The sequence below is a fragment of the Thermobia domestica genome, chromosome 3 (assembly GCF_964235325.1).
Source record: "Thermobia domestica chromosome 3, izTheDome1.hap1.1, whole genome shotgun sequence".
Classification (NCBI taxonomy): Eukaryota; Metazoa; Arthropoda; class Insecta; order Zygentoma; family Lepismatidae; genus Thermobia; species Thermobia domestica.
This window is the reverse complement of record NC_137456.1, coordinates 330191940-330214256: the sequence shown is the minus strand read 5'-3', so window position 1 is coordinate 330214256 and position 22317 is coordinate 330191940. Positions and strand designations below refer to the sequence as shown.

General features: G+C 34.5%; 1 protein-coding gene across 3 annotated transcripts in view; it reads right to left on the bottom strand.

Moving 5' to 3' along the window:
- Positions 1-14643: 14643 nt before the first annotated feature.
- The window catches only part of LOC145681209 (uncharacterized), a 30685-nt gene continuing 23011 nt past the window's right edge, over positions 14644-22317 (bottom strand). For 2 of the 3 annotated variants that reach the window (XM_081752736.1, XM_081752735.1), the window contains exons 3-4: positions 18199-19005; positions 14644-17794 (exon numbers count right to left, since the gene is read on the bottom strand). In XM_081752736.1, the coding sequence (XP_081608862.1) occupies positions 17566-17794; positions 18199-19005 (1036 nt within the window). In that variant the 3' untranslated portion in view covers positions 14644-17565. Of the gene's footprint in view, positions 17795-17850; positions 19006-22317 lie in introns of those variants that run through there. The other variant, XM_081752737.1, reaches the window with a different exon arrangement.

The window sequence follows — 22317 nt, the reverse complement described above, 5'->3', positions numbered from 1 at the left end:
CCATTACCTGAAGATATGGAACCAGAAGTTGCTGTTCAAGATGAAGAAAGTTCGCTTCCATCGAATATTCCAATTGCAAGAAAATGGCGGAAGAAGGATGCAAGCACAACTATCCCGATTTTCACACTAAAGAAAGGTCCCATTACAGAAATATTCTATTCATTGGATACCGCTACTGATTATTTCCTGACATTTTTTGAAAATAATATCATTAATAATAATATCATTATTATACAATGGTCTGCCAATCCAATTTGTATTCCGTGCAAAAACAAAGGAAGATACAGCCAATAAGCGTGGAAGAGATTATGAGTTTCTCTTTGGGTACCACAGACTTCCGAAAATCAAAGACTATTGGTGCAGTGATATAGATTTATGCGTTCCAATCGTGCCAAAATAGTCTAGGCTCAATAGAAATAGATCGAAATTAGTATTAATATGTATACTAATTTCGACGTAATTCCTGTTGGTACTTAGGCTACCTTGTATTCAACTGTGGTTATAGTGTTGCCAAAATGTCTTGAGCCGTGGCAAAAATGCGAACTAAAGCTCACCCTCGACACACTCACGCGTTGAGCTAATAAGTGTTCCGCTGTTGCTAAACGGGGGAGAATTAGCGAAAGGGAGTGGAATTTCTTCAGTCGACAGCAGCGCTCGGAACAGAAGACTAGGTGTCAATTCAATGTGGTATATCTATAGTAAATGTCTACATTTATTTCTGAGAGATAATAAAGGTCAGTTGTTCACTTACAATGTCATATTTTATTTTAAAAAATCACAAAACAAAGAGTTAAAACATTTTCTTGTATACTGTGCATTTTGTGAAAAATGACATTTCTGACCTGACGGTACTTTTGAGTCAAAGGGACCGCCAAAAATTCAGGAAATATTTTTTTTCAATTGTTGCGCAAAAATATTTTATTTTACTCCAATTCAAGCAAAAAGCACTAAGGAGATCATGTCTAGCTTCATTGGTTCATAATGTCGTAAATAAAGGGTTAAATTAGATACTACTAATAATGACTTCAAATACGATTTTTCATACAACGTAAAATATTACTGAACTAATGAATGATACGTATTCAGAAATGTATAAAATATATCACTTTCCTAAAATCACTACACTGAAAACAATTTGTTTTCTTCTCATAATAATGAATTCAAATACGATTTTTTTTCATACAACGTAAAATATTAATGAACTAACGAATGATACATTTTTCAGAAATGTATAAAATATATCACTTTTAACCTTCCTACTACCGTGGGGTTCTATATGATCCCAAGCTAAGTTTAACAGTGTGAAACTCGTGTAATATATTACATTAAAAAATGAAAAACATTGAATTTTCATGTTTGCTTTGGAACTTCACTTTGGTACATTGTGATATTTTTTGTGTGTATGTGAGCGCTAGCTTCTCTACTTCCTGCACCGAGTACCATTGGGGTCATATAGGACCCCAGCAATTATTAATAACTTTTGTATTTTTCGATACATGTCACTGATTATTCGGAGTGAAATTTGACACAAATCACTCTTGAATTGTTTTCTCGAATGTATGAGAAACACCATGGCATCAAAAAATCTTTCTTGCGAGGACGTAGAAAAAAATCGCATCAAGAAATCACTGATTCTGACTTTTAGCCGGGCGATCCTGCAAGTGATTATGTTTCATCTAGTGACGATTGTGAAATAGACGAAATTTTGGACTATAATGATATAGAGGAATATGATTCAGATTCACATCTAGATTCTGAAGATGATTGTATGCTTGAAAGAAGCAAAAATGATACCTAAACATCTGCACTTACAATTAGGTATATTCTAATGGATTTCTACTTTTGTTGCATTTGTACTTTGCCAATCATTGTTTTCAATTGATTTTATTATTTTATGGAAATGGTAAAATACAGTGCGATATACTTTCATGTAGTATAAAAATCTAAAATAATGATTTGCGTTGTTTTGAGTTTGAAGTCACTCGATTATGCTGTGTAGACTAAAGGTGACGTAAGCGTACTGAGTGTAGGGGATTCCGAACCAATTTCTTCCTTCAACTGTACCCCTACCGGGAATAGAACCCGGCCTTGGGTCGAAGGTAAGTGTGCTAGCCTCTCGATTCAGCGGGGTCCTGAAAATAATGAGAAATAGCTCCTAGTTGAAATCATAGCCTTGCATTATCTGCTGTATTTCTTGTCCTGATCTATTAGTTTTCTGAACTTTCATGAAAGACACATTTCAGAATTGTTCTTTCGTTTGATAATATGATTCCCCTTTTCGTTATTTCCTTCTTCCCATCCTTATTCAATATTGTAGGAAAAGGAATTGGAAAAGAGTCCACCGTTATTCCACCTAGGCTAAAGGTGACAACGATAATGAAAATAAATGAAATGGCTGATAGAAGAAAGTGGGAGAAAACGGGTGAATCCCAAGAAAACCCAGGCACACTGTGTTTATTCACCACAAATTACACTTAGCGAGAGCTGGGATTGAACCAGGAATCTCAGGCACCAGAGATGAAGGTGCTACCAATGAGCCACCGCGGCATATTATTCAATGTTGTGTTTCAGAATAATCCACTAAAATTGTTCCTAATGAGCACCATCAACTACGATGATAAACATATTTCTATCCTTGTTCTGAATTTGATCCTGATTTCTGTTAGTCATCTTATGTTATTGCAATGTTGATTTTCCCTTTCTTTTATCTTATGAATCCGCATTTTCTTTTCAAGTCGGTGAATGGACAATAAATCTACAGTAGTAATCCACTAAGAACTTCTCAGGACTCAGTTTCCGTCTGCAAGACTCCGTTTCGCAATATTATCAAGACTGGAAACAGGGCTTACACGTCATAGAATCAGGAATGTGGATACGGTTCAATCTGCTTTCGAGCACTTCATGAGACCCAATATTCTTGAAACTATTTTGAAATGAACAAACATGGAATGCTCTATTACATATGAATATAAATGAGCGTATGTTGATAAGGGCGAACTTCAGAGTTTCATATTGCTTCTTATACTGGAGGAAAAATAAAAAGCACACAATGAATGTACTATACATTTGTGGAATAAAGAAAATGACAGGCCTTTTCCAGCAAATCAGTGTGGAGAAATAGATCTACACAGATATCTCGATGTTTCCGGTTCAATGACACTCATCATCGAGGTAAAAATCGTAGTTCGGACAAATTATTTCCAATTAGTTTTTATGCATGTGGAAGTACGTTACAGGACGCATATACAGCGGGTAACATAACTAGTGATGAACAATTAGTGTCATTTTGAGGACGCTGACCCCTCCGTCATTAGCTTCAGTGCTCTCAATGTTTTCATCATTTGGTTTTCACTCAATCCTCAATGGAACAGCAGAAGTAATTACAGATGGAGAATATTTCTTCTTGAACTAGCTAAGTCTCTAACTACACAAAACCGACTTCGGCGTTCAGAGTTCCCGTGTATATCTTCAGAAGCCAATAAATATCGAAAACGTAGTCGTTGTCATTTCTATGATCGGTATGTTATGCAAGACATATGCAAAGATGCGAAACATACGTGTATAAGCAACACTCAGCTATTCTTTGTGTAAAATGTGACAACTACCAAAACGAGAGTGTCATTTTGTACAAGTTCTTTTGTGAGCAGTTTTTTTACTTGGAGATCAAAATTTCCTGAACCAAAAAAAAAAAAAAAAAAAATTACTTCGCAGGTAAGCAAAAATTTAGAGAACTGTTTTAGAATCGAATTGTATGTCTAAAACAGGCAATTAGACTGGAAAACTCAGCTATACTGCTAATCATTATCTAAATTATTGTTTCCTTATGTGCATACCTGTACTTAATTTATATATATGCACTATGTTATCAATTTATCAACTGATTGAGCATATTACGTGACCAGAAAAGATAAGTTAATAACAATGTATAAACAAGCACGATAGAATGTAAAACTGGGCACCATTAAATGTTTTTATAAACAAAGCAGTCTGTGTTTCTTCAATAAATGAAATGAGGTCACCAGTGACCCCAACGGTATTCACTATAATGAAAGAATTCCGGTAGTAGCAGGGTTAATAGGACGCTGAATTTGGATTTAAACGGCATTGGAAGTACCACTGTTCATCTCAGTGACCCCAAAAAGTATGGATTTGACACTAATATCGGTCATTTTCTATCGTTTTTATATATCTTATCCCCTCCCCGCTCCCAAGTTACGGCGCTGAATTTGGATTTAAGCGGTATCAGAAATGTCACTGTTCTCTCAGTAACCCCGAAAGCTATGAATTCGACACTAATATCGGTTATTTTCATTATATACCCCTTCATTCCTTCACGTGGCACCGTCGAAGTGAAATGATAAAAAAACATCCAGACCCAATCCTCATCTATGTTGAAATTTTAGCGAGATCGGTCTGGTGGTTCAAGGTTTGTTAAGTTTCAAAATATAGTTACTTTCATCTTAAAGATAATTTGTCGCAATAGAAAACAGGTACAGTAAAACCTCTGAATAATGGGCACCAATGTTTCACCTCCTCATCTGAAGCGAAAGAACGGCAGCCTAGGTGTTCCTCTAAGTGCGGCAAAAGGTAAAAGTCGTTTATAGCGAGGTCTGCGGTTTAGAGAGGGTAGTCGATGATGCCCAAGCAAAAGTGCTGTTAGCCTGGTCTACTCTAATTTGAGTGAATGTGGGGATTGTAGCTTAAAGGAGAAAACCAGACCAAACTTAGAGAAATATCTTAAATTTCTCTTATGAACATGTCCCTGAAAAACTAGGCAAATTGTGTGCAATGAAAACTAAAACTAATTCAAGTTGTGGCAAATGGTGCTGGCGTTGAATTTAGAGAAAAACTTAATATTCATTCTTGATCAGTTTATTGGATATAGAGTTGAATGTTCCTAGATTTGACGTGTTTAAATGTCTGAAAGATTATCTGGAATAAAAGAAAGGAAATCTGGCCAAAGAGAATGTCATACCTTGTGTACTTCTGGATCCATGTTGCCAAGAGTCATTTTCAGCAACTCTGCTTTGGATATTACAAAAATGTCTTTGGAATAATGAAACTTGGTAATCGTAAAACACTTGCAAATAAGAACTATGCACGAACGTTCCGAACACGTTAAAATAAAACGATTAATTCGGTCTCGTTACTATGAGTGTAGTACCGTATCACAAAGTGACATGTTCGTTTTGTTTATTATTTACGGCTCATCGCGTTTACTAGTTCGTCGCGTCTCTTTCTACCGTCCGCGCTCTCTTGGCTCTCAATCTTTACTCACTCCTCTATTTCCAAGGAAATAATTTTATGTAACCGAAAACATGAGATTGAAGATTTCAGAGATACTTCAGGACAACAATGGCTCCAGCCAGCATGTGGAAACTCTTGAGAAAACTTAGCTGAGAAAGAAGTCTGCTGACCAAAAATCCTTAAAATCTCCAGACGCAATCTTCCGGATAATTTAAATTTTGTCAATCGAAGAAATTTCTGGAAGAGATGAATACAGAGATTCTTACAATGTTACAAACATTTCCGTATACAATTCTGGAAATAAAATGCTTATTTAATAGTGATTACTTAACAGTTATATAATGACTTCATTATGTAAATTCTCTTTAACGTAATATTGTTACGTTGCAGTTTATGCTTTTCGTAACAAAGATAACAATTCATGAACAATGTAAATTTTCATAACGGTATTTCCTCCTTCCTTTATCAAGTAACACAATTTAATAAAAATAAGTGATTATGCAAATAAAACTAAGTTAAATAACTTTCAATAATACAATGTATCGCAGCGTCACCGAGAACTGAACCCAAGTACCATAGCATCACATAACATCCTATAACATCCCCCGGCGATTAAACTTCGACAGATTTTGTGCTTTCGAAAAGAAAAAAAGTGCAATTTACAAGAAAATAAATATATATACATATAGTTTTGGTATGACGTAAATAGATAAAATATTAAATGTGAAATTAATGCTAATGTTTCAGTATCACAAAGACGCATTGAGATAAAGTTTGTGTGGAAAGTTGTTCCAGTACATGCTGCTATCTGGCGACGTAAAAACAAAACATTAGAATAAGAGTAAAGTTAAGCACAAATAACTCTAAGCTCCGCCTTACACCAATGAATGAAAGTCTGCGGTCTTTCTTGCTCTTGGCGGGATGAGTTATGATTCGCTTTCGCAAGCGGCTAGGAAACTTTGATCACACGCTATTGTCCATCTGATATGTTGACATGATGGTTCACACAACAATGATCACATCTTTGTTAATAAATAATTAAGAAACCAAAAATAATTATTTTTCTTATCTTTGAACTCACTACATTTTGCAGTCGTACACAATAAACACAATACTTCAACGTTAGATTTCTGTGAAAACTCGCACTTGAAACACTATTTTTTTTTATAAAATATTTGTTCTCACTTTTAACTAACTTATTCACTTATTGCTAATTATGGCGAAGTACTCATGATAAGGGTTGCACACTGCATAATGATGAGCTGGAAAGAATTACTTATTGCCAAGAGGATAAATGAGTTATTGCAGTCTTTGCTGCAATGTTCGGGAGCAGAATCCGTGTCGGTCTTCATTCGAAAATTATGTTCGTTGATTTTCTTGCGTGTCAAATGATTGTTCTTCATGCTCACATTATTATTTTCTGGCAAAGAGGTTCGGATGGTGGTGCGATAACGATTTGGTATCAGGTGGAAGAGGTTCTTGGGGAAAAGTTGGTTTTAAGTTTTGTTGTGTTTCAATGGAAGAACTTTCAATTAAATAAATGGTGTTTATTGTGTCACTGTTGATGTTTGTTGTGGTAAAGAGAAAGAAAAATGTGCGGTGTTGCTTGCCCTTGAAAAGGCCTTGACCTTGTGCGCCTAAACGTGGCTTATACTGAGGCGTTCATGTAAGAACGTGTGCCCTAATATGTTAGCCCATGTTGAGTTCTGCGAAACGTGAGTACTATATATATATATATATATTTATACTATACTAGAGAAATCTTATGACTATATAAAAGTGGCTAGGAAATATAGTGTATCTATGATTAAATAGTATAACTAATAAAAGTATAACTGATGATACTAATATAACTAAGAAATTATGTAGAATGTCAATATCGTGATGCCTTATCTTTTGGTTGATATATATGAACAACTTTCAACTCATATATGGATAATAATGAATGTGGTCGACATGTCATAATAGTTTTCAGTATTAGTTTCAGAAAAATAAGTTTAGTTAGTACGTCTATTAACCAAAACGAATGTCTAAATCGGAATAAAATTTTAAAATCCTGATTGCAATTAGTGCAATACGCAATAGGAATTTTAACTGAAGTCTTTATTACTGAATATAAATATCTCATAATCAAAATTATTAGCATAAATCCTTCGCGTTTGTTGGCCGTCAAACAACAGAGAACTTAGCTCTAGTCTAAAATCGTGTTAAATCAAAACAGTATATTCTTGACATCTTATATCTATCCGGAGAAAATATTGTCTTAGCCTTAGAAAAATATTTATTTATCGTTTATTATTATAGCTCCTAATGTGGACATCTAAGTCTGATCTTTGAAAAGACTTCTAAAATCCACCTGTATTTTTCTTTCAACCCAAGTTTTGTACGGTACTCATAGTCTACACTTAGTGTTGGCTATAAATATAGTGCGGCTTGTAACCGCATTTAAACATCTATTACGGAAATCTTTGACTCGAGCTTTGCATTGTCCATTTTACCCTATAAATATATCACAACTATTATAACTTATTTACTTTCATTTTCTTGTTATTTCTACTTTAAGTACGTCAATAGCGTTACTGTATAAATAATCGACTATTTATTATCATTTGTTACTTCCATTACATTATTATAAAAAATTCTTTAATCTATATATTTTTGTCACTCATCTTGTCAAAAATAAAATTTTCTAAATCCAGTAATTGTTTCGTCTAATGCCTATATTTCGGCCTAGTGTTATTCATTTCATTCTTAATATATATGGTAATAATAGCAAGTTAAATTGTCAAGAATTTTTAAATATTCTTCGTACATAACTGATCATTAACGTTATATAGTGCGACGTTACATAACGAAGAGCTTGTTATGCATTTCTTTTATATTAATATGAAAATAAATCACTTAGTTCGACTTGCTGCGAAATATTCAAAGTAATGTTTGTATTTCAAATGTTTACTCGTTTCTTAACGATTCTAAGAAATCATTAAAAAATTTTGACCTTTCGTATTCCACAGACGTTTTTCTAGGTAAGTAGGATTCTACATTAAAAAATATCACTGCTTTGCAAGCGAACAAACGAGGCTGTTCGCCTACCATTCCTTTAGGTGCATTTGGCTATCTCTTTCAATGTTGTCGCCGAAGACTAATGTGATTTAAAAAAAATATTTCTCAATGAGGTCAGGCCCTATGCTGTTTTTAACTTCCTGAGAGGTTGAGTTCCTACCTATCTAGGAACTTATCTTAGAAAAATTTGTTTTAAACTTAATTGTTAAAATATGCCAATATTTCCAAATTTTAACTTAAATCGACAATTAACTTAGCTCTTAATAGCTCACTAAATTCCGGAATTTTGTGATACGATTTTCAAAAGAAAAGGGTCGCTTTTTAGTCTGGTCCAGATGGACCATTGTTTGAGAAACGAGCGACCCGACTCGCTCGGCAAATCGAGTCGCAAAACTACTGTCATAAACCCTGAACTACTTAGTTTTAAGCACTTAATTATATATTATCTAGGTGTTAAATTAATAATAAATAAGTTCAACTCTTAATATTTATATTGCAGACATGTCCATTCTAGTTATTAATCTTGATTTCGTTCCGTTTAAATTACTTATGTCGTCTCATTTCTTCATGCCCTAAAGACATGTTATGTTGTTGTTATACCTTATCCTTTAAAACCTACGTATCACATTCGCTCAAATGTTAATGTGACCTTCATTGTCTTATCTTCATGTTTACCTGCATGCTGTGAAGACGTGAGTAGTCGATTTTTTCATTAATATCTGACAAGAAATCTCACTTCGTTTATTATGCCTCTCCGTCAGTAATGTTCTGTCTATAATTTTTTAATTATTATTATTATTATTACCATAAAACTACGTTGTTTAATCTAAATATGAAATATCGTACATCAATTGAATTTATCTACACAAATATTTTCCCTTACCCTATGATAATAACTTCTTACATATTAATGATTACTACTACATGCTAGATCCCCTTAACTAAATAGCCATGCATTACGCTGCATGAATAACTCTGCAAAGGCAGCTAAATCAAAATGTGTTTCATCACTGGATACTATTATCTTAGCTTCCTTCTCGAATCGAGCAAAGGTCTGAACTAAGCTAGCGATTTCGATAGCTGGAGTACACTTGAAGTTATGTCTAAATCTCTCTAACCATGTGTCTACCTTTAATTGATCTACACCAGCTCTAAAAATAGCACATATGGTATAATTGGGTTCTGCCGACTTTAATGCAAAGAATGTTGCATTTCGTAATGTTAGAGACGTTTCTACTACCAATGATATCGTAGATAGAAAATGTCTTCTAAATCCTAATTCAATTAATTCCTGCAAGTCAAAATTTGTTCTTGAAAATTAGACTAAAAACCATTTATTGTACCTTAATGATAAAATGTTGTCCCTAAAAATTCCTTCATCTTTTTCACTAAAAGTTGGAAAGTATTTCTTAAAGTTACGCAATACCCATACATGTAGGTGGTAATATTTGGATGAAGAGAACATTGTCTCCGGTTTTCCGTCGTCTTTTACCACCGGGTAATAAATTTTATGATTCGTTCTTAAAGACAGCATTTTCTTCCACCAAACTAAGTTCTTAACACAAAATACTTCAAGAATGGGTGGCGGGCAAAGGTTTAATATAACTCTAATTAGGGACAATGAAATTAGTTAATTTTCAAATTTCTAATACTCCAGCTGATTGGTAATAATCTATTTGGAATCTCCACCTTAAACTTTTGTGTCTTGACTACTTGGGCTAATTTATCTGTAGGATCGTTAAGCATATCCAACCATGTTCTGGTGGGCTAATGTAAATATTGGGATCCTTCAGCATCATCCACCATGTTAGCCGGGTCTACTCTAGTTTGAAGTGAATGTGGGGATTGTAGCTTAAGAGAGAAGACCAGACCAAACTTAGAGAAATATCTTAAATTTCTCTTATGAATATTCCCCTGAAAAATTAGGCAAATTGCGTGCAATGAAAACTAAAACTAATTCAAACGAATGATGCCGGCGTTGAATTTAGAGAAAAGCTTAATGTTCATTCTAGATCAGTTTATGGGATATAGAGTTTAGTGTTCTTAGATTTGACGTGTTTAAATGAATGAAAGATTATCTGGAATAAAAGAAAGGAAATATGGCCAAAGAGAATGTCATACCTTGTGTACTTCTGGATCCATATTGCCAAGAGTCCTTTTCTGCAACTCTGCTTTGGATATTACAAAAATGTCCTTGGAATAATGAAACTTCGTAATCCTCAAACACTTGCAAATAACTATGCACGAACTTTCCGAACACTTTAATTGAAAACGATTAATTCTGTCTTGTTACTTTGAGTGTAGTACTGTACCACAAAGTGACATGTTCGTTGTGTTTATTATTTACGGCTCATCGCATATACTAGTTCGTCGCGTCTCTTTCTACCGTCCGCGCTCTCTCGGCTCTCAATCTTTACTCACTCCTCTATTTCCAAGGAAATAATTTTATGTAACCGAAAACATGAGATTGCAGATTTCAGAGATACTACAGGACAACAATGGCTCCAGCCAGCACGTGGAGACTATTGAGAAAACTCAGTTAAAAAAGAACAGTCTGCAGACCAATAATCCTTAAAATCTCCAGACGCAATCTTCCGGATAATTTAAATTTTTTCAATCAAAGAAATTTCTGGAAGAGATGAATACAGAGATTCTTACAATGTTACAAACATTTCCGTATACGATTCTGGAAATAAAATGCTGACTTAATAGTGATTATTTAACAGTTATATAATGACTTCATTATGTAAATTCTCTTTAACGTAATATTGTTACGTTGCAGTTTTTGCTTTTCGTAACAAAGATAACAATTCATGAACAATGTAAATAATTTTCATAACGGTATTTCCTCCTTCCTTTATCAAGTAACATAATTTAATAAAAATAAGTGATTATGCAAATAAAACTAAGTTAAATAACTTTCAATAATACAATGTATCGCAGCGTCACTGAGAACTGAATCCAAGTACCATAGCATCCCATAACGTCCTATAACAGTGCTTCAACAGCGTTGTGATCTGCTGGTCTGTATGTGGGTGCGGATTGACTTGAAGGAAGATGATACACAAGCTGGAAAGTCCTAGATTAAACCTCTACCTGCTGCCGATGAATTCCAGTTGTGGGTACATGTTGTGTCAGAAAACAAGTCCCCTTTGTATTTACTTACAACTAGCGCACTAGGTTGCAGCTAGTTAAAACTCTATACAGTTGTCAACTCCATACAGTAAAATCACTGTACTCTCCTCCCTCCTCTATAAAAAAGGAACCTCCAGAAATATCGGCCTTGTAACCTTATTTTCTGATCCTCCCTCGTACGTCCGATTCTGATTCGCAAACCCCTTCATTTATCACTACGCGGTGAATAATCTGGATTTATATGTGATGTACCACATGTTCATCAGACAGGTCTATTTTCTAAAATTAAGAGTTATTTTCCTGAGTCGAATAATTTCTAGTTTCCATTCTGATGAACTAACTCAAAATAAAGCTGGCACAGAAGTAAATTTAGTTACAATTATATTCGAAATACAAGAGACCGAAACATTTTTTGAGGTGAAAAATCTATCTTGTTCACCCTCAAACAATCGCTATTAGTACAAAAGTGTTCCGAAATAATGTTTATGCTACTCTGATAATAATGATTGTTTTTACAAATATTTCACGTGAAAAGATAGAAATCAGTGTTGATAAACCTTACAAGATGACAAAGGCTATGCCTGTGGGCATGGGACCAACACGTCGATGCTTAGAGAAATAGCAATACCATTCCGCATTGATCCCAAGGGACCAATGCAAGAAAATTTCAATTTTCCCAGGAACTGTTAGTAATATTACAAAATTATAGTAACAAAATAACATTTCAGTGAGAATTACATATTACTACATGAATGGCACATTGGACCCAACGAGTAAATTTCCGAAACTAAAGTAGGAAAGGAAGTTTTATCGAGAACATTTTCTGTTCCTCAAAGCCTGCAGCGCTGGCCATGGCCAATTCCTACATTACTAATTGGTATAATCTTATAGACATTTTTGTCTTTGTGGCGCAAGGTGTGTCTGTTACAGTGGAATCGAATTTGTTGGTTAAGTCCCTGGTTCAATCCCCGGGGAAGTAGGCTGTGTTCAACATCGTGCCTATAGGTTTTCTTGGGGTATTTCCGTTTCATTCCACATTACATATCACCAGTTCTCCTATCATGATTCACTTGTCCTGATCACCCGTCGCTCTTACGCTTGTCGGCATATTCATGGGTCTTTAAACAGAAAAACTTCATTTTTATTTCCCTTGGAAATTCCTTAGACTTTCCAATAGTATGTCTCATCGTGATTTCAAACCTCAAACTTCACACTGCATAAAATCTAATAGGTTGTTAATAATGAAACAAAAATAGTTAAAGTTCTGTAAGCTTAACATTTAAGGAGAGAAACATTTTGAACTTCAGGGAAAGCAGAATAGACACAGTAATGATCTTGGCACCTGGCCTATTAAGACGAAAACAAATGACTAGATAATAAAGTGTATTTTCCAGTTATTAGTGTTGTTCAAACGAAAACTGGTTAAGCAGTGTTTATATGTATATAGTGAGAAAGGGGACCATCGAACGGAAGACAATTGGTATAGACGAGCTGAAACAGCTGACTGTAATTACTATTGCGATAGCCCTTCTTACTAAGGTCGATGGATACTCACCTCACGCTTTAGCTCGTTTGTAATATGAACTACGTGCTTCAGCTGACAGTGAATACACTGGAATTAAGAACATGACACTAACGGGGACTTGTAGGCAAGTGTTGTGTTGCAAATATTTTTCTCTAATTTAGATAGAACACTTAGAGATAAAAGCTGAGTATGTCACTAACAAGTGACTCACTGAAATTCTTTCAATTTATTGCCCTCTTCTTTTATTTACTTTCGCATGGTGGGCAACAAATAACGATTAAGCTTTTGTCGTATTCCTGCTAGATACTTGACATATTTGTGATTGTACTAACAAGGAATTGTTAGAATAGAGGGGATATGTCAGAGAAGAATGGTATTTGAACGATAGTTCGACAGCCCGTAACCATTTTTATTTAATGTTAGCAAACACTAATACTCAGAGTAAAATTTTACGTTTTTCCTTTTTCGTTTTGGAGATATTTCCAGTCCTTAAGGCTCATACTTGCGTGAATTCGAATAGCTTGTATGGAGTGGTTATTGAAGAGTACGCCGTCCTATTTGTTTCCTTAGGGAAAATATTTTTAAAAATACACTGAAACACGTGTGCAATTATCTTAATTGAAAAACAGAAACACTGAATTTTTGGTATTAAACCTTAACAAACTTCAATATGTGGACAGCTTGTTAGAATAATCGATTCTCATTCCCGTCCGTCCTTGCACTTCGAATTTCTGTGTAAAACTTAAAGTTTCTAGCTAGATCAATCTATCAGCCAGTCTAGAATTATATATAGAAGAGATACTAACGAAGACGGTATTTTGATAGACAATATAAACATTAGATTTACAAAATTCCCAGATGACACAGCTTACGTTGCGGAATCTTAAGGGAAAATAAGACGAAAATTTCGAGAAAAAGTTTTAAGAACTTAGTATCTGAGATAAGCCCAATAATAATTGCAACCAGTGATTATCTTTGGGGTAGCCATAGGCTACGAGACTCCATTAGAGAAGCTTCTCGAGTCGTCCTTGAATACTAATCGATGAAATCCTGCGTACACCACTGTTAGGGAGTATTAACAGTGAACACGTGAAGTGCAAACTCTGATCATGGAACTAACGAAAGAACAGGTATGGCGAAATGAGGATTGGGATGGTGAAGTAATATTCCGTGCGGCTTTGAAAAAAAAATCAGGAAAGAGTATCATAAAATATCTCGTCTGAAGTTTGGGTTGGAAACGCTGACTTTATGCAAAGTGGATTAAAAACCACTGGAAGCTTTCCAAAAGTCGGATGAAAAGGGAGTTCTACAAAATTCAAGTTAGAAATTGTGACGAATGATAAGAAGGGGACAATATTATGTGAAATATGGTCTAAGATAGAGAGAACAGTGTAAAAATAAATCCGTAACGTTGATCCAAATGTTGGATGCATCTCAGATACATTCACAACATGGATGAACGTAACCTAAACCATTTTTTTTTAATATTTAACTTTCATACCGAATAAAGGTTTATTTGGTTAGCTGAACGTTTAACTCTGCTAAAGGATAAAGGTACATCTAGCTGGTTGAACGTTTAAGTCTCCTGGAGGACGAATACCCATCTGAGAATGGGTTAAAGGTCTAAATGTGGTAGAGTTAAAACTATAATACAGAGAATAAATAAAGGGTCATTTCAATATACCCACAATAGACCCATCTTTTCTCCGTTGCTTTGAATACAAATTCTACAATTTTACATATCATTTCAAAAAATGGGCATTAAATTCAAACGAAATGTAGCATTGAGTAACAGTTAACAATAGCTTCTACAAATCTAATACAGACTCGAAATCACGTTAAATATACTCTAAAAATCAATAAATGGATTCAGCCGTTCCTTTGAAATATTGATTAGTAAATCATTGAAAATACAATATAGAAAATGAAGACATGAAAGTAATTAGACGTATCATATGACTAATTATTATTTACAAATCAGTGTCTGATTATCAACATTTTTATAATTTTCAACATATTAGTAAGATATGTACTGTTTTAAATATATTATTTCTTCACAGAAAAACACACAAAAAATATCCATGTAATCAAGACTCGAATTGGGAATTTTGTATGTCAGAACATTTTTAAGCTCAATATAATCTGCCACAATAGTAGCGGCTGAATCATTAATGCTCAAGCATTATTCAGTTTCGTTTGTAAGCGTTTCTTCCTTTTCCAGCCATTATTTTGTCAATAGCTTGATCTTTCTCTCGCTATTACTTTATTTATATATTTCAATTAGTTTCCTGATAAAGCTCAGTACTTTCTTTCCTTGTTTTTAGTATATAAAATTAATCATGTAATAATTTCACATTGACTTCTAGCTGGTAAGTGCTTTGCAAAAAGCAAATAAATTGAATCCCCACAATATCATTTATAGATTGCTTATTTGGGACGAATTTCTATGCTAGAGACACACTTACTTCTTAGTAATCATTTATTAATTCGCGATAAGCTTATAATCTTTAAAAAATGAGCATAGGCGGCTAGGTTGGGATGGTCTCTGATTTGAGTGTTTTCCTGGGACGGGAGTTAGATTGTGTAGAACATATGAAAATGAATATCAGCACAATAGATCTCATCAATAACCAGAATTCGGAGGAAGATATTGGGCTCTTGCCAGCCAGGCGTCTCCAGACATTCAATTAGCTTGCTACTGTGTGAAAACTGATCCAAAAGTTTAAAATATCCAACAAAATCAATATATGACTGGATAATAGACAAGAGAGTGGCATTGTTTCGTGCATATTTTCAGGATTCACAAATTCATTACGGGTTATTTTCATACAAACCATCGTTTTGATTATGACAGAAATGCTCATACTGTTTGCCCATTATCTTTGACATTTCAAATATAAGGGTACTAACTCCATATTGTCTTTCATCTGTTTGCATTTAACTAAAATCATATAATTAACATACTAGAAACTACAATGTTAAGTTTATAGAAAAAATACTAATGTTTAATTTAAAATTATTTTGCAAAATAAATATCACTGAATATATATTTAATGAATATTAGTTACCTAATATCTACTATTTATCTAAGCGACTAATGCACATGACTGTACATCAGTGTACTATTTGAAAAAAGTTATCAAGGACTGAAATACAAAGACAGGAGCAAGAGCAATATGTTAGTACACGAAATTTGGCTTCTTAAGATTCGACGCTAAAACTTCCTGCAGGCCATATTGTAACAGCGTTCGTAATAAACGTTATACAAGGAGTTCCTTTGTGAACTCTATAATTTGTTTTTTTACTGTTTATTCTATTCTAAATTATTTTGTATACTTTCTCTTATAAATTTTATTATCTTTGAAAGTCTTGGTATTGGTTTTTGAAACATCAGATTGTGATTTGTAAGTAATATTTTTCGAACACTGAAATAATTTCAAACAGAATTTTGTAAACTAAAAAGCCAAAAGCCTTGAGTGTGATATTTTCGTTATTTGGTCGCGCTAGACGGTCTATCAATATAGTAGCGGAGAAAGCACTGTCTACTTTATTAATACTATTTCCCTGGAGGTTATGTCTGTGATATGAAAGATTAGACCTTTACATTTTTCATTCATGTACGGATTCTTGAAACTTGATTTAATTCCATTTTGTTTTAAAACTAAATTCGAAATTTTAAGGATATGAAGTTTTCCATTGTATTTTATTGGCGCGTGTGAGTTTTCAAATTATCCTTCCGACTAAATTCTTATCCACGTTCTTCGCATGTAAGATGTTTCTGACACGTGTTTGTTAAGATGTGAGCTCTCAAAGGAAAACTATGACTAAATCATTTTCCACAGTCTTCGCAATTTCAAGGGCTTTTTTTCTGTATGTGTTGTAACGTGTGCTATCAAACTAACATTTTCACTAAATCTGTTTTCACACTGTAGGCATGTATGAATTTGCTCACTTATATCTGTTAAGATGTGCCTTTTCAGAGTACAAGTATGACTGAACTTTTTTCCACATTCTCTCCAAGTGTGAGCATTTCCATTTGTATGGATAAACATGTGCACTTGCAATTGTAACCACCCAATAAATTACCTTTAACACAGTTGTCACTTCTGAGGTTTTTCATCTTTATGTATTAACATGTGCGCTCTCACAAGTGATTTTGCACTAAATCTCCAACAGCACACTTAGCACTTGTGAGATTTTTCACCAGTATGTGCAAAGATGTGTCTTCCTAAGGTAGAATTGTGAATAAATTCCCCACCACATACTTGGCACTTCTATGACTTTTCACCTGTATGTATTACCATGTGCTCTCTCACATATGATTTCAAACTAAATCCCCCACCGCACACTTGGCACTTGTGAGGTTTTTCACCAATATGTTGAAAGATATATTTTCTTAAGATAGAACTATCGGTAAATTTCCTTCCACACTCCTGGCATTTATGAGGTGTAAATATGTGTCTTCTGAAGGCAGAATTATGAGTAAATTTCTTTCCACATTCTTCACAAGTGTAACGTTTTTCACCTGTATGTATTAAGACGTGTGCTCTCAGATTTGAACTATCTGTAAACCCCTTGCTGCACACTTGGCACTGCTAGGCTTTTTCACCAGTATGTGTAAAGATGTGTCTTCTTAAGGTAGAACTTTGAGTAAATGCCCTTCCACAGTGTTGGCACTTGTAGCGTTTTGCACCAGTATGTGTAAACATGTGTCTTCTTAAGTTAGAACTTGTTGTATAAACCCTACAACATACTTGGCACTTGTGCGGCTTCTCACCTGTATGTATAAACATGTGCTTTCTCACATGTGATTTCGCACCAAACCTTTTACCGCACACTTGGCACTTGTGAGGCTTTTCACCAGTATGTCTAAACATGTCTTCTTAAGGCAGAATTTTGAGTAAAATTCTCTCCACATTTTTCGCACGTGTAACGTTTTTCACCTGTATGTATTAAGACGTGTGCTCTCAGATTTGAACTATCTGAAAATCCCTTGCTGCACATTTGGCACTGGTAGGCTTTTTCACCAGTATGTGTAAAGATGTGTCTTCTTAAGTTAGAACCTTGAGTAAATGCCCTTCCACACTGTTGGCACTTGTAGCCTTTTGCACCAGTATGTGTAAACATGTGTGTCCTTAAGGTAGAACTTGTTGTAAATACCCTACAACATACTTGGCACTTGTGCGGCTTTTCTCCTGTATGTATAAACATGTGATTTCGCACCAAACCTTTTACCGCACACTTGGCACCTGTGAGGTTTTTCACCAGTATGTATAAACATGTGCTCTCTCACATGTGATTTCGCACCAAATCCTTTACCGCACACTTGGAATTTGTGAGGCTTTTCACCAGTATGTGTAAAGATGTGTCTTCTTAAGTCAGAAGTACTAGTAAATCCCTTACCACATTGTTGGCATCTGTGAGGTTTTTCACCAATATGTGTAAACATGTGTCTTCTTAAGGCAGAATTATGAGTAAATTTCTTTCCACATTCTTCGCACGTGTAACGTTTTTCACCTTTATGTATTAGGACGTGTGCTTTCAGATTTGAACTATCTGTAAACCTCTTGCTGCACACTTGGCACTGGTAGGCTTTGTCACTAGTATGTGTAAACATGTGTCTTCTTAAATTAGAATTACGAATAAATCCTCTACCACATTCTTGACACATATGAGGTTTTTCACCAGTATGTGTTATGATGTGCTCTTTCAAACTAGAACTCCGACAAAATCCCCTGCCACACTCTTGGCAGATATGAGGTTTAACAGATGTATGTATAACTATGTGCGTTTCCGTACTTGCTTTTGCAGTAAACCCGTTTCCACACTCTTCACGTTTTTCTCCTGTATTTAGTAACATGTGTGCTCTTTTATTAATTCGTTTTACATATTTTTGATACGTATCATGTTTTTCACTTTTACGTGATCTCGACATATGCGATAGAGTTAATCGTTTACAAAACGATTTGCTAGTATCAGATTTCCCATCTGGATGAGAAATTGCCTTGTTTCGAGCAAAAAGCGTGTTCTCTTCTCTGCAAAGAGTGTGTTTATGTAAGAAATTAATTAAAATCCATAAAAATAACATGAAAGAACAAAGAAGGGACATTTCTTAAATTAAAATACAGCAGCAACAGCGAGATACTGATCACGAGAACCTTTACTATTACAACTACCAGAAACTGTTAGTAAAACGACAAAAAAAAATTCCAATTAAAATAAAGATAAAAAGGTTATAACAATTCCTAATGTTTGGACACTGGTACCATTTTAGGCAATTTACATATCCCTACAAGTGATTCTATTATCCTTATAATGTTTTGAGGTATCACATTTTAATCCATATTACGACATTCACGTCTATTGAAATATATCTACGTGTTTAGTTGTGATACATATCTAAACACTGTTCCGATATAAAACTCTTTAAGAAATGTTCCTTCTTAATATTTCACAAAATTATAACAAATACATGATATTATAATTATAGAATTCGATGCTAAGGTAATGAGGAAATGCGTAAAGTTCGTCTATCTTGGGTTCTTACTGTTAGAAACTTCCAAAATTTCCAATGCTATCATTACGTAACCTCCCTAATTTGTAATACATAAAAATAAATGTGTTCCATAGTATAACATAGTCAAAAAAAAAAAAAAAGAAAAAAAAACAACGAATCATGAACATTAAATTCAACAGAAAAAAATGAAGAAAGAGGTCTTCACATCTCAAAAAGTATGCGGCTAAAAAGTAAAGTAGTATAAGTCATCAAATATTAATTTCACAGAAGTTAAAAAAGTTTCGGCAAAAAAGGTGACTTGAAATAATTTCTCTCTCAGCCCCACAAATATAATACAGGGATAGCTAATTAAAAGATTACGGCAAGCACATAATGAAAAACTTAAAACCGACGTATAGCACATAGAGTAAAAATGGATAGAATGTACTGAAAAGTAGCTCGTTTCAGAAAAACAAAAAAATAATAATAATAAAATATATGCATCTTCTGTTAATTCTCCAGAGCACCCCTTGCGGCGCTTACGTGCTTGAAATATCTCAAATTGTGTTCCGAATCTCTAAGCTCAATTTAGCATGAAATGTGACATTTGAGTTGATCATGTGACACAATATGGTCCTTATGACAAACGAGATAGGCCCTTCCTAATAAGCTGATGCCATGATATTGAAAGAAAGCAATATATCGAATTTACAACCCTATTATTGCATGGTATGTCAAACGATGTTCCCGGCAGTTGTCTGCATCCTGAAAAAAGTCCGTGTTTATTGTTTATTATTTTAAAAGATAAAACTGCATGTAAAATAGGCTCTAATCTGTTTATGAAAAGAAATGTAACAGACATGAATACGAGGATAAAACAAAAAATATCCGCGATGTAGGTATATATTTTCTTGCATTGTGCATACTAACATCTGCCCGTTTATCTCATTGCAACCCTCTTGTGGTCATCGATCGATCGTAATTTCTTATTTTGTTGCAGATAGATCATGGGTGCATCATTAGAAATTTGCAGCAAATAGGAACAATGAGCAGTGATCCGGTTTTTGCGGTCCGAAGTTGCATCAGAGGCCGCAATCCGTCCGAAACCTTCGGCACACTACGGGAACAGTATCCTGAAGCCACGCAGTTTCTGGGAAAGGATTCAAAAATTCAAAAATGGTCCCATTGGTGTTACGGACTACGAAAGAGTCGGATGACCATCTAGGGCCACAAATGTTGTCAACTTTGAGCGTATTTGTGCGACTATTTTTGAATTTTTCAATCCATCTCTAAATACTATTTACCGGCAAGACATACATTCCGAATTGTGCCGAAAGTCTTTCATGGATTACGGCTCCTTATACATATTCCGATCACAAAAACTGGATCATTACTCGTTCTTCCTCTTTAGTACAAACTTCTGATGGAGCGGCTATGTACTATCTGTGACAAAAAGAAAACAAATGGACGAAATAGGATCAAACCTTCACAGCATAACTACATCAGCATATCAATAAAATAAACGAGGACATATGTCAGGATGAACAATATAAGAAAAGTTACAGCTACACTATGGGTAAATTTTATATACCTCGTACATTACATTATAAAAAGTATTCAGCTGGGCTGTTTATACAAATCTTCTAATGTCCTGAGTTATTACGGTCAAATGTCATGATGGTTATTAAAATTACTAAATTCATATTTGTGGACAGGTAGTTCAGCCTTGATAATCTCCAATCGATGTCTTTTCACTATGCGATCTTCATTCCAAATCCCCAGTCCACTACCCGTACTCAACCGGCACAATTCTTTTCCGGGATTCAGATACTTTCTGCTTGTAGCGTAGAGCTTAGCTCAGGTCTCCTTATGAAATGCCTTACTTTGTTATTTCCGTATAGCAAACTTCCTATAATTGTGGTGTGATGCCTACGTTATATGTTTTTATTTTCCTAAACAATTTGAATATCGCTTTCTTGTTTTACAATAAATTTACAAAATACATGTGAGGATTTTGGGTTCTTTACAATACTATTAATATGATACCAAAGAACGGGTATCGCGGGAGAGATTTACAGTCGATTGAAAGGGAAGAGTAAACAACAAAAATTCAAATAACGAATGCTGCACGTAGTAAGGGAAAGCGAATTGCATCAATCAATGTAGATGGTGAATGGACAGACGACACAGGAAAAAGACACGTGTGAGAATATGAAGTGTATTTCACACACGTTTATATATTTGGTAACCAAACAATGCTACAGACACCATGGAATTTCGATATGAAGCAGAGATTAAAAAATTAAAGGATTTTGGATGTGAAGTTCACGAAATATGGGGTTGTGGATTTAAAAAACAGTTGGTAGGAAATGAAGAGATGAAGAAATGTTATAAACCACCCATACCAACAAAACACCATTGAATCCTAGTGACGTTTTTTATGGACAGCGTGCGAAAGCCATACATTTGTATCATAAAACAGAAAAGCCTGAAGAAAAAGGAAATTATGTAAACGTTAATAGTTTGTACAGTCCGCAGCAAGAAACCTGCAACATAAGTATGTAAGTCTATTGTAAAACGGCGAAGTCTCTTGTTCCAAAATAAACCTGCAGGGGAGGATGCCCAGGTTTCTCATCGCGTGATTCGTGCTACTTGGACGTTATGTTGATTCCCTGCGCTGTTATGCGTAATTTGGCAATAAACTTACATGCTCATCTTGCAGGTTTTTTTTTTTTTTTTTTTTTTGCTGCGAACTGTACCTATTCGTATGAAAAAATAATTAATTTGCAATATGTCACCAGACAATCTATTTGCTTGGAGATTTTAATTTTCCCAGCATTGAAGAGGTAGA